This window comes from Monodelphis domestica, chromosome 2 (assembly GCF_027887165.1).
Source record: "Monodelphis domestica isolate mMonDom1 chromosome 2, mMonDom1.pri, whole genome shotgun sequence".
NCBI lineage: Eukaryota > Metazoa > Chordata > Mammalia > Didelphimorphia > Didelphidae > Monodelphis > Monodelphis domestica.
The window spans coordinates 516,741,457-516,754,701 of NC_077228.1; the positions used below are offsets into that span (position 1 = coordinate 516,741,457).

At 39.4% G+C, this 13,245-nt stretch overlaps 1 protein-coding gene across 1 annotated transcript in view; it reads right to left on the reverse strand.

The window, feature by feature from the left end:
• GALNT17 (polypeptide N-acetylgalactosaminyltransferase 17) overlaps nt 1–13,245 on the reverse strand; it is a 507,568-nt gene that overhangs the window by 347,094 nt on the left and 147,229 nt on the right. Inside the window, exon 2 of the mRNA XM_001363002.4 lies at nt 4,600–4,783. Coding sequence (XP_001363039.1) covers nt 4,600–4,783 — 184 coding nt within the window. The remainder of the gene's footprint in view (nt 1–4,599; nt 4,784–13,245) is intronic.

Consider the following 13,245-nt stretch of genomic DNA (forward strand, 5'->3'; position numbering starts at 1 on the left):
ATCAGAAGTCCCAGATCCAGTCAAAAGAAGTTAAAAAAAAAAAAGGTCAGGCTCGGTACTTTTCAGAGATATTCAAGGACAAGTATATTTAAAGGAGCCTACTGAGATGTGAGCAACTTGTGTTAGGATGCCAGGATTTTGTGACATAAGGGTTTGGTCTCAGTTGAACTGCAGGAATGCCTGAGGCATTTTTAAAGCATCCACCAGACCAGGCTCAATTTAATTTACTGGATTCACCAGCACAATTTATTTCTCAAGAAGAAAACAGACGGCAGTTTTGATGGAAGAGAATACATGCAGGTTCCCAGGAGACACTAGGGGCTTCCAGGATTTAACGATGTGGGGGAAAAGTTGAAGAGCCTTCCTGGGGCTAAATTCCTTAACCTAACATCAAATATCAAGCTTTAGTGAGTGAGTGAGTGAGTGTGTGTGTGTGTGTGTGTGTGTGTGTGTGTGTGTGTGTGTGTGTGTGTGTGTGATAGACAGACAGGCAGAGACAGAGAGAAAAGAGACAGAGTCTGACAAAGACAGAGATAAAGACAGAGATAGAGGCAGAAAAACAAAAAGAGAAAAAGAAAAAGAGAAAGAATATGAGCTTGAAACTAAGAACTTGAGGAATTGATGCAGAGCAAAAGGAGCAGAACCAGTAGAACATTGAACACAGAGAGGGATACATTGTAGCACAATTGAAGGTAACTGACATTGCTATTAACAGCAATGCAATGACCCAGGACAATCCAGAGGAACTTGTGAGAAAGAACTGTGGGAGAAGAAACACAGAAGAAAAACATAGGATTGATCAGGTAGTTTGATGGGGATATGACTGGGTTTTTGGCTTTAAACGATCACTCTATTGCAAATATTAATAATATGAAAAGAGGATTTGAACAATGATAAATGTATAACCCAGTAGAATTGCTTGTCAGCTCCAGGAGTGGGGAAGAAAGAGAAAAGGGAAAAATCATGAATCTTGTAACCATGGAAAAATATTCTAAATAAATTTTTAAAAATAAATAAATAAAAGGCAAAAAATAAAAATAAATAAATAAATAAAAAGACCTTCTGGAGCAGATTCTTAGTGAAGAAAAAAAAAGTAATGAATACCAAAAGAAACAAAAATTTTATAGAACCAAGATAAAGCAGTAAGTTTAGGATAAGATCTGAAGTCAGTGTTTGACCTTGGCCAAGTTATCTATCTATCTCTATGAGTCTCAGTATTGTCTTTTGTAAAATGGGAGGAAATTCTTCTGTGGGGCAAATGAGATAATGTAAGTGAAAGCACTTAATGAAACTCTAAAAGCACTTCATAAATGTAAGGTATTATTATATAAAGCAAGGTATTGTTATATAATACATTATATAAGGTATTATTATGTAAAGATAGAAATAAGGAAATAAGCACAAAGACATATAAGCAGAATGCACAGAGGAAGACAAAGTAAAGACATAAAGATTGAATCGGTTCCATTTAATGAGTATTTTATGAAACTCTTCCTAAGGTGTTAGAGACATGGGACCATAAAACAGAAACAGTTTCTGCCCTCAAGGAATCTGTAGTTAATGGAGTGACAGATAGGGAACAAAATGTATTCTCTCTCTCTGTCTCTCTCTTTCTCTCTCTGTCTCTGTCAGTCTGTCTGTCTGTCTCTCTCTCTCTCTCCCTCTCTGTCTCTCTGTCTCTCTCTCTCTCTTTCTCTCTCTGTCTCTGTCAGTCTGTCTGTCTGTCTGTCTCTGTCTCTCTCTTTCTCTCTCTGTCTCTGTCTGTCTGTCTGTCTCTCTCTCTTTCTCTCTCTGTCTCTGTCTGTCTGTCTGTCTGTCTCTCTCTCTCTCTCTCTGTCTCTCTCCCACATTTTCCCCTCTGTAATCAAAGCAGTGGGACGCTCCTGACTTTCAGATTGTCTCTCCTATGATATAATAGTATTTTAAGGTTTTATAGTTCTTTATTATTTTTATTTATTTTTATGCTATTTCCATAGTGTTTTAAGGTTTTCAATTTAAATGCATTTCCTCATTTGATCCTCCCAACAATTCTATGAGGTAGGTGTGATTATTACACCCACTTTACAGATGAGAAAACTGAGGCACAAGGTGATCATCCTATGTTTTGGAACATACAGCTAAGAAGTATCCAAGTCTGGACTCTAACTCCAAATCTAATACTCAATTAAACATCTTCCAAAGGCTCTGTACCACCCAACATGATATGAAACCCTACAAATAATGTAAATTTGATTTTGCTTCCATTTAGACACAAATACAGAATCACAGAGTCAGAAGGATGCCAGAGCCTACATGGCCCAGCCTGAATGAAGGGAAGACATCAGGTCCCTAAGAGACATGGTTTTGAAGAGAAAATAACCAAACTGGATAAAGGATGTGAAAGGGAAGAAGTAAGGTCTTAGGAATGAAGAAGTCGAGTCACTAGAAGGATCGTCCATTAGCCAACAAGTATTAATTAAGCACCTACTATGTGTCAGGTCTTAGAGTTAAAAAGTACAAAGGATGAAACAGTCCCTACCAGGGAGGATCTTACATCCTGCCAAGGGATACCACAAGGTTGCCCCAAAAGTCTTAGTACAGTTTTGAACTATTAAAGCTTAAGACTGCACTAAGATTTGTGGGACATTCTATCTGAGAATTATTCTATTTTGTAAAGAGAAAGAAAATAGATGAATAGAAAGAAAGAAATAGAAATATTTATATTTATAGAAAAGAATAGAAATAATATAGAAAGAAAATAGAATGAATAGAAATAGAAAATAAAATTTAAAAATCCTCATTTATATTCAAACTAGTTCAAAAATAATAAATAGTTTAAAATAATAAATAATAAATATATATAATAATAAATATATATATATATAATAAATATATATAATAATAAATAAATAAAAATAAAATAAATAAAATAATAAATAGTTTAAGAGGGAGGGAATAGGGAAAGGCATCATACTGATAGAGCTTGGCCTCATGGAATCATTGAGAAGGAAGAAAGTCCTTCTATTTATGTTGATACAGACATACATGACAACATATATACAAATATATGCACACATGTATATATGTGTGTGTTATCTCTACCAATAGAATGTAAGCTTTTTAAAAGAAGAGACAATGTTCATTTTTTGTATCCCAAGCATGTAGTTCAGGGTCTAACACAGTATAATCCCTTCATAAATGCTTGTTGATTGATTTTTTTTTTAAACTCTCTTATGCAAATCAAAACAACTCTGAGGTATCACCTCACACCTAACAGATTGGCCAATATGACAGTAAAGGAAAGTAATGAATGTTGGAGGGGGTGTGGCAAAGTAGGGACATTAATTCATTGCTGGTGGAGTTCTGAATTGATCCAACCATTCTGGAGGGCAATTTGGAACTATGCCCAAAGGGTGATAAAAGACTGTCTGCCCTTTCATCCAGCTGCACGGCTGGGTTTGTACCCCAAAGAGACAATAAGGAAAAAGACTTGTACAAGAATATTCATAGCTGCACTCTTTGTGGTGGCAAAAACTTGGAAAATGAGGGGATGCCCTTCAATTGGGGAATGGCTGAACACATTGTGCATTGTGGTATCTGTTGGTGATGGAATACTATTGTGCTGAAAGGAGTAATGAACTGGAGGGATTCCATGTGAACTGGAACGACCTCCAGGAAGTGATGCAGAGTGAAAGAAGCAGAACCAGGAGGACATTGTACACAGAGACTGATACATTGTGGTACAATCAATGTAATGGATTTCTCTACTACCAGCAATGCAATGATCCAGAACAATTCAAAGGGACTTATGAGAAAGATGCTATCAACATCCAGAGGAAGAACCGTGGGAGTAAAAACACAGAAGAAAAACAACTGCTTGATCACATGGTTCAATGGGGCTATGATTGGGGATGTAGACGCTAAACATCACTCTGGTACAAATATCAATAATATAGAAAGAGGTTTTGAACAATGACACTTGTATAACCCAGGGGGGAGGGAAGAGGGGAGAGAAGGAACATGAACCATGGAAAAATATTCTTAATTAATTAATTAATTTAAAAAATTCTTCTTAACCTTATTCATGCCATTAGCCAGGATACTATCTCTAAAGAGTAATCAGTCTGAGGGTAACTAGATGGTTCAGAGGATTCAAAGCCAGCCCTGGGTTCAAACCTGTCCCCAGATACTTCCCAGCTGTGTGACCCTGGGCAAGTCACTTAACCCCCATTGCCTAGTCCTCACTGTTTTTCTGCCTTGGAACCAATACATGGTATTGATTATAAGATGGAAGGTGAGGGTTTAAGAAAAGAGTAACCAGACTGAGTAAGTTCTCATCTTCTCTATCAAATAGGATTCACTTTTATTCATTTTTTTTATATTTATTAAATCTCTTCCTTTTTATTCAATGTTACAAAAAAAAAACCCAACCCATTAAGATATATCCAGGGTCTTTGCCCATATCACAGCATACTTTAAATGTTCATGAAAATACCCCATGGATAAGTTGTGGATGAATAGAAGAAAACTCATAAAGAACATGGAAAAGTGAAGAAGGAAGGTCAAAGAGAAAGGTGCCAGGGCAGTTTCCCCTGTGCTGATACGACAATAGACACTTACTTGGTTGGGCGATAATCCGGTATGGAACGATCCAGTGAAATTTTTTCACTAAGGTAGGAATTGTAGCCATACTTCTCGTGCGGGCCCTTGGCTTTTTCTTCTTCAGATGGGGAAAGGGTGGCAGGTAGCCCTCCTTTCCCCCGCCCCCCATAGCCTTCGATGAGTCCGAGGGATTTGGATAAACCTGGAGAAATTGAGAGAAATAAAGAAAAACAAAGGACTTTCAGAGGATCATTAAGCATGATGCATGGCATCAGCCACCAACCCTACTTCAGCCCCAGGTAGAGTCTAAAAGGAATCTTTGAGACCATCCAACTCAATGTTACTCCCCAGTACTAAGAGAAAGCAATCACAGTCATAGATCCAAAGTTAGAAGGGGCCTTAGAGGCAATAGGGTACAACTTCTTTATTTATTCAGATGAGGAAACTGAGGTCCAGAGGGAGGGAGTAAATTGCTCAGGGTCATTCAGCTAGTAAGTGACAAGGGCTAGTAGAGTGTAGACTCAGAGGTGATTGGGGACCATCTGATGGATTTGGAGTTCAGTTTGGAAAAAGGAGTTGGATTTAGTTAGAGAACCTGTGTTCAAGTTTTACCACTCTCAATGACTACCTGAGTCTAATGAATAGCAATTAATGACTAAGGTAAGCTACTTTCTGGGTGGTGATTTTGATCATCTATTTTACAAGGGGGAGCAGCTAAGTAAGTGACTCCTTAGATAGAGATTCAGAACTGAAGACAGGAAATCCTGGGTTCAAATCTGGCTTCAGACACTTTCTGGCTGTGTGACCTCATGTGCCATGTGACTCCCATATCACTCTTCTGCCATGGAACCAATACATATTATTGGTTCTAAGATGAAAGGTAAAGGTTTAAAAAATATGAAGGAAGGACTTAGACGAGAAGGACCTTCTTAGTCTAGATCTTAGATCCCTCAACCTCTTTGACTCTCAGTCTCCTTATCTGCAAAATGAAAGTTTTGGACTAGATGGTTTCTAAGGACCCTTCCAACTCGAAATCTATGATCCCAAGTCTTTTAACCCTTTGGTGTCTCAGTTCGCTCATTTGGAATTTTTTTTAAACCCTTACCTTCTTTCTTAGTTAACATTAATACTAAGTAGTGGTTCCAAGGCAGAAGAACAATAAGAGCTATACATTTGGGATGAAGTGACTTACCTAGGGTCACCACAGCAAGGAAATGTATCTGAGGCAAGAATTGAACCCAGGATCTCCCATGTTCAGTTATCACTCTATCCTGCTGAGCCACCTAGTTATCCCTCCTCATCTATAAATTGAAGGAGTTAGATTCAAGGTCTTCAAAGGTCCCTTATAGCTTCAGATTGTAAAGATTAAATTTAACCCTCCTCTGATTGTGAAAATGAAATTAATTAACTTTCCCCTGATTGTGAAGATTAAAGTAACTCCCTTGCCCTATTTTAGATTTAATCACAAAAAGTGTAAACCCCCTACTTACAGTTGTGGAGAGATCTGCCCATTTTTTTAGATCTAATCACCAAAAGTATAAACACCCCACTTAATCATTAAGTGGAGACCCATGTGCAATAGTGGGTGACAAATCAAAATCAAACTGACTGACAGGCAGTTCTAAAGCAAAGCTTCAACAGTAATTGGTAGATGCAAAAATTGGAGGAAGGCACAGGAAGTGGTGCAAAAGAAAGTGTCTTTAAAAGGTAGTTACAACTTCCTGTGGGGGAGATTCATGAGATTTGTGGGAGAATTGTCTGAGATCTTCAGAGAGCACTTCTGATTTCTTCTGGAGTTCTAAGTTTGATTTGGAAGCTGAAAAAGAATCTGATGACTGAACTTGAGACCCTGTATGTGGTGAGACTGTCCTTGAATCTCTCCCCTTTGAACTGACACGTGGTGAGTGAAAAAGCTGACTCCTTTCCTGCATTTTCTGAAGAGACTAGCCTCAGGAGAGACCTACCTCTTGGGAGAGACATCCCCAGGTCCTCAGCTTTGCCGAGGCCTCTCTGGCTAAAGACTAACTCTCCTGCCTGGGTTGAGCCAGGGACTGGGAGTAAATTACTTAGTGCTGAAGCTAGATATCTTACCCTATCCTCTCTCTGATTTTCTTACTTCATTCTTTCTATATTTTAAAAAAAAATTGTAAATAAATCTCTTTGGAATAAATTAAATTCCTGGTGACCCTAATTTAAATATAATCTAGTCCAACCTTTTTATAATAAACCCCATTTTCCCCTTACAAGATCTATGATCCCATGACTTCTGCCACTACTAAAAAGAAGCAATGCCTCTGTCCAAATGCTTTTGCCCTTAGGGCCTACACCCCATGCCAGTCATAGTCCTGAAATGTAGCCTCAGAATAGGAAAAGAAAGGCTCCCCTGATCATCTATCCCCTAAAACCATCCAGAGAGCCAGTCCTTTCAGCTGGCTGACAAGCAATGGGTTATTTATGCCTGCTTCCCTCCCTTTTTCATTGAAGTAATCACCCATAAGGTTAGAGATCCCCAGGAGGAGAATAGGTTGGATGAAAACTGCAAACAGAAAAGCCTGGATAACTGCAAGACAGAAGGCACTTTGACTTCCCAAGATGAGCGAGCTGAATGCAGATTTCTTTCAGAGTGAGTTTTAAGGGTGCCTGTCTCCAACCCAGACTTAGTTGAATGGATTTATTTAAATTTCATCTAAATGGCAAATGGAAATATGCAAAGTCAATGAATGAAACCTAGATAAGGGGAGAACATACACAAAACACTATGATCCATGAGAAGTAAAATGAAACTTCTGTCATAAGCCAAGTCAGTGAAAGGGCACCTGGCATTTTCCCCTGCTCACGATCACCACTTCATATCAAAGACTTGACTGGTGAATGAATGGCCTGTTGGGCAATTTTTTGTTTCCTTCTCAGGAAAAGACTATTTATTAGCATCTACCCAAGTGCTTTCCTCTGAGACTATCTTCCATCTACTCTGTCTACACCTTATATGGGCATATTCATATATTGCTTAAAGGAAGATACAATATTTTTGTTGCTTTACATGTAAGCAGATACTGATGGATAAGGAGAGAGAAGAGGGAGAAAAAGGAGGAAAATGGATGGATGGATGAGGAGATGGGCATATAGATGGGCAACGAGGAAGATGAATGGACAGAGGTGAGGATGAGCATGATGGCTGATGAAGACAGCGATGGCTAGAGATGAGTAGAGGAGATATCAAATATGGATGGATAGATGAGGAATGGGTAGATAGATGAGAATGAGAATGGATGAAGAGGAATACAGATGTAAGAATAAAGGCAAAGATGAAGGTGAGGATGGATGACAATGTGAATGGACACATTCTGTAAGTAGAAGATAATGTTGACAGATTACATGAGGTGAGGCTGATGATAGATAGACAAAGGATGTGTCAGAAGGCTCTTCAAATGCACTGTATTGTAGATGTAACACAATTTTTGGAGCCAAGAAGATCTGCGCTCCTTAATAGAATGACCCTCATTAGATTGTGATTTCCTTGAACACAAGGTGGGCTTTCTTCCTTTGTATCTCTAGAATTGAGCCCAATGCTTAATCCATAGTGGGGTATCTATGTAGCACAGCAGAGAATCAGTCCTGGAATCAGGAGAATCTGAGTTCAAATCCAGACTCAGATACTTAGTAGCTATGTGACCCTGGGCAAGTCACTTAACCCTATTTGCCTCAGTTTTCTCATCTGTCAAATGAGCTGAAGAAGGAAATGGTAAATCTCTTTAGTATCTTTGCCAAGAAAACCCCAAATGGGGCCACCAAGATTCAGATGGGACTAATCAATAAATCAACAAAAACTGACATCCTCTCAGGGTCTCAGTTTCCTCATCTGTATATTTGACTTGATGGTCTCAAAGGCCCTCTCAGCTCCAAAACTATGATCCAGTCTTCTTCCCAACCACAATAGCTCACATTTCTGGAGCACTTCTGCTTTGCAAAGTGCTTGACATTTTATCTCATTTGATTCCTAGTGCTTCCATCTGAGAAGAGGGCACAACCCCGGCTGCCCCTCACTCTCTCTTCAGGGCCAGCAAAAGAGACAAATGGTAGAAAACAGAGAGATCAGAAGCCACTAGCCGATGTATGGGATGAAGCAGGGGAAACCGACACAATTCTACTGAGATCAGAGGCAAGAGTGATTCTGCTTGCCAGAAAGTCCTGACAACGAACACAAGGCAGATACACAAATGCCTCCCTCCCCCTGCTCTAATAAAATCAGAAAGTTGGCCATCAGAAAGACCTGAAGTACCTGACACACAGGAAACTCAGCATCCCTCTCAGGCTGAATCTGTGGTCTGCCTTTCAAAATCCCTTCAGAAGTAACAACATGATGATACTCTCTATTCTCACCAACACGCCCTGGACCCGAGCCTCGTCACTTCCCAACCCTTGACGGCAATGACTCATTTTCGTTTCTGTGGGGCCTCCTAACTCAGTAAACTTATAATATAATTATATGTTGGCTCCCCAGATAAAATCTCAGCACTCTAGCAAGTAAGAGTCACATACTTAATAAAGGCTTATTGATGGACTCTTAAACAACTGGGGAGTGTTTGAACAAATTATGGTTTACAGATATAATGGAACATTATTGCACCATAAGAAACTGCAAAAGAGATGACTCTGAAGAATTGCAGATAGTAGAAACTGATGCAAAATGAAGTGAGCAGAACCGGAGGAGTAATTTTTATAAAAACAGCAACATTCTAGAGAAAAAGAACTCTGAAAGACTTAGAAACAGAGCAATTGAGTGACTGAACATGTCTCTTGAGGACCAAAGAAGCATGTTACCAGTCTCCTATCAGAGGAAAGGTGGACTCAGGGTGAAGAAAGAGAAGTATATTTTGTGGATTACTTTTGTGCCACTTTATTTGTGTTTTTTTTTCCCCTTTCTTTTTTCTTGTTAATGAGGGCAAAAGAGTGCAAGGATGAGAGAGTAGGAGAGTGATACAGTGTTGGGGGGTGGGGAGGAAAACCATTGAAATAGGCTTTTAAAAGAGCAGAAGCAAACAGAGCTTACAAAGAAGAATGAGAGAATAAGATAGTTTTGAAAGTAACATGTTATATTTAATTATATATATATATATATATATTATATTTTTTTTAAGTCATTTGTGTAAAAGACACACCCTTGGTTTCTTAGAGAACTCTTTTTTTGTTCTGTTCCATGTAAGAAAATGATCCTTTTTTGGTCTTAAAGTTCAGAATTTTAAAAATTAAACAAAAAATCTTACATCTACGTATGTGCATTTATATACTTACACACACACACACACACACACACACACACACACACACACACATATATATATATATATATATATATATATATATATATATATATATATATAATGTACATAATGTGGATGTCCAATGTCCATAATTATGGCTGGCACATAGTAAGCATTTAATAAATGTTGGCTGATTGATACAATAGGTACATAGGTTTACACAAGATTAGACAGGTATAGGAGACATAAATAAATCAAACACAAGTTAACCTTGGAAGGAAAGGCACAAGCTAATGGAAGGACCAGGAAAGGCTTCATGTAGAAGGTAGAATTTGAACTGAGTTTGAAAGAACTCAAGGTTTCTAGGTGGAAAGAAGTATTCCAATCCCTGGGTACAAAGATGCAGTAATATAGCTCCCTATTGCCACTTCTCATATCCAAATTCTGCTTAGTATTCAAGGCCCCCCATGACCCAGGTCCATCCTAATAATTTTCCCTTCTCTCAAAACTCCTCAGTATTTGCTCTTCACTCTAAATAAGATTATTTCCTTACTGTCTACTGCACAGGCCATTCTCACTTCCATCCATATTTGCTCACACTGTTCTCTTTCCCATCTATCCAAATCCTATATTCCTTTGGGGTCGAGCTTAAGTCCTGCTCCCCAGTGGGGCACTTTTCTCACTCTTCCAGCTTTCCCCTGTTCTCTTAACTCCTAGTTTATTTCCCATCAATACCACATTTTTTTACATCAACTTTTTCCATTGGCCCTTTCACTGTGAGTCTTGCTTTCCCGATGAAATTGAAGAGTGCTTCTTCCCACCATAGCACTAGACCTACGACATCGCTCACTGATCAATTTCTCCATTCATAACAATAAATAAGCTCTATCCTAGTACTACTATTATTGGCAACGATAATAATTAGCATTCCAGTCCAGTGAGAATCCAGAGCAATTTTCTCCTCTGCAAACATTGGGGAAATAAGAACCAAACCCTGAAGAGTTGGTAGAATTTAGAGCCACTTGCTGAAAGTACCCCCCTTTCCCCCTCCCCCCTCCCATTCTCTTTGTTTTTCTTCACAAGCTGCAAAAACAGCTTCTTGTGGCTTTCTTGAAAGCATGCAGAGGAAGGTCATCAAAGGAGCCTCCATTAGAATGAAGAGAACCGACTCGGCTGCCATGGTGGGAAGCTCGTTGGTCCTTCTTGATTCCAGTTTAAAGAGGTCCAAGTCACCGCCCAGGACGATGGGATAGAACTGCATCTGGGCTGGGTTTATCTATCATTCTGTCCCGTGGGCCAATATGTCAAGGAACAATGAGGAAGAACATGGGAAGTCTATTGGCCTTATTTTAAATCAGCTTGCTAATGGAAGTTGAGAGATTCCTGCCAACATTACACAGGATGCACAGAGGAAAAGATCGTTGCAGAAAAATGGTATTTTTTCTCTCTGGTATTTTTCCCAGCAACATCAAAGACACCCACTCTACTCCCCCCTTCCCCCAAAAGGATGACTCCCCGTTGTGGAAAGATAACAATGAATTATCCAGGATGAGGGGTTTGGGGGCTCCCATATCCCCCCAATTGAACATCACCTGGGTTCATCCAAGCAGCAGAAAAATCATGAGAATTAACTGCAAAGATAAACCGAGGACCTTGCCTCAAGATATACATGCAAGACTCAAGTTTGTTAATTTAGCTGAGAAAAGGAAATCGAAGATGACAGTGAGCACACGTGCATACACACACACACACACACACACACACACACACACACACACACACACACCAGCTGCCCTTTTCTGAGTGCTCCCAAGAATGAGATGGGACTGGACTGGACCCATGATTTCATGGGTAGAAGAAACTCCTCTGCCTTCTTTGCAAATTCCTACCTTAGGGAGCTGCCTAAAACCAGAAACTTTTCCAGAGTCACAGTGGTGGGACCTGAACCCCAGTCTTCCTGGCTCTAAGAGCATCCCTCTCTGCTATACACAAGACCCTAACACAGTGCCTGATGCATTTGTTGTTGTTGTTCAGTTTTTTCAATAGGATCCAACACTTTGTGACCCCATTTAGGATTGGCAAAGATGCAGAAGTGGTTTGCCATTTTCTTCTCCAGAACATTTTACAGATGGGGAAACCGAGGCAAATAGGGTTAAATGACTTGCCCAGCATTCCACAGGTAGTCAGTGTCTGAGGACAAATTTGAACTCATGAAGATGAGACTTCCTCACTCTAGACCTGGCTCTCTATCCACTGTTCCACCTACCTGGTACGCGGCTGGTAGATAGTAGGTACTTAATAAATGTTTACTGACTGATTAACTATCTGAAGGAACAGATACTTAGGGTCACTCTTGGGAATGGAAGCCATTGTGTCACCTTCATCTGTTTTACCATGTTCTATTGGTTTAAAGTAAACATTGAGACTAACATTGAAAGTATTTCCTTATTGCAAGGAAAAACAAGAAAGCATTCCTGCTCCCAGGGACCACACCGTTTAATAGGGATTATGGCATATTAAAAAATTCCTATAATATTAAATTTAATATATAAATTATAATGAAGAATAATGGACACTTATGTATAAAATTATGAATTCTATATAAATTAATTATAATAGGTAAAGTAGGCATTCCTGTTATAATATATAAAGTTTTTTAAATGATATATAATAGTTTGTGAAGTAAAATTTTTCTGGCACCGGATCTGATTTCCATTCACCTTAGTACAGACCTTCATCCCCTCTTTTCCTAGTCTACTGAAATATCCTTTCATTAGTTTCCCTGACATTCATCTCTCTCCACTCCAATCCATTCTCCTCTCAGTAGCCAAAATGATTTTCTGAATGTATGGGTCATAGGAATAGACCTACAGTTGGAAGGAACTGTTAGATGATATAAGGTCCAACCAACCTCATCATTGTACAGATGGGGAAACTGAGGAAAACAGGGTTAAGTGACTTGCCCAGGGTCACACAGATAGTAAAGAGTCAGAGTTGGAATTAGCACCCAGATCCTCCCAACCTCCTCCCCTAGTACTCTAAGTACTATGCTGCTTTTTAAAAGGTCTAATTATATGGCCACTTCTAATTGAATAAACACCTGTGGCTCCCTATTACTCCCAAGATCAACTATCAGGTTTTCTCTTGGGCATTTCAAGTCCTTCCCAATTTCACCCCCTCCTCCCTTTTCTTTTACTCCCATCCAAATACCACATAGTCTATGATCCGGCAACACCGGTCTATTTGTTAGTCCTCAGACATGCCCTTCCCATCTGACTCGGCCATCCCACAAGCCGTCCCCCATGCCTGAGATTCTTTCTCTCCTCGTTCTTAGAATTCTGGCTTCCTTCCAGGATGCACTCAGATCCCATCTTCTGCAGGAGGCGTTTTCCGGCACTTTCCC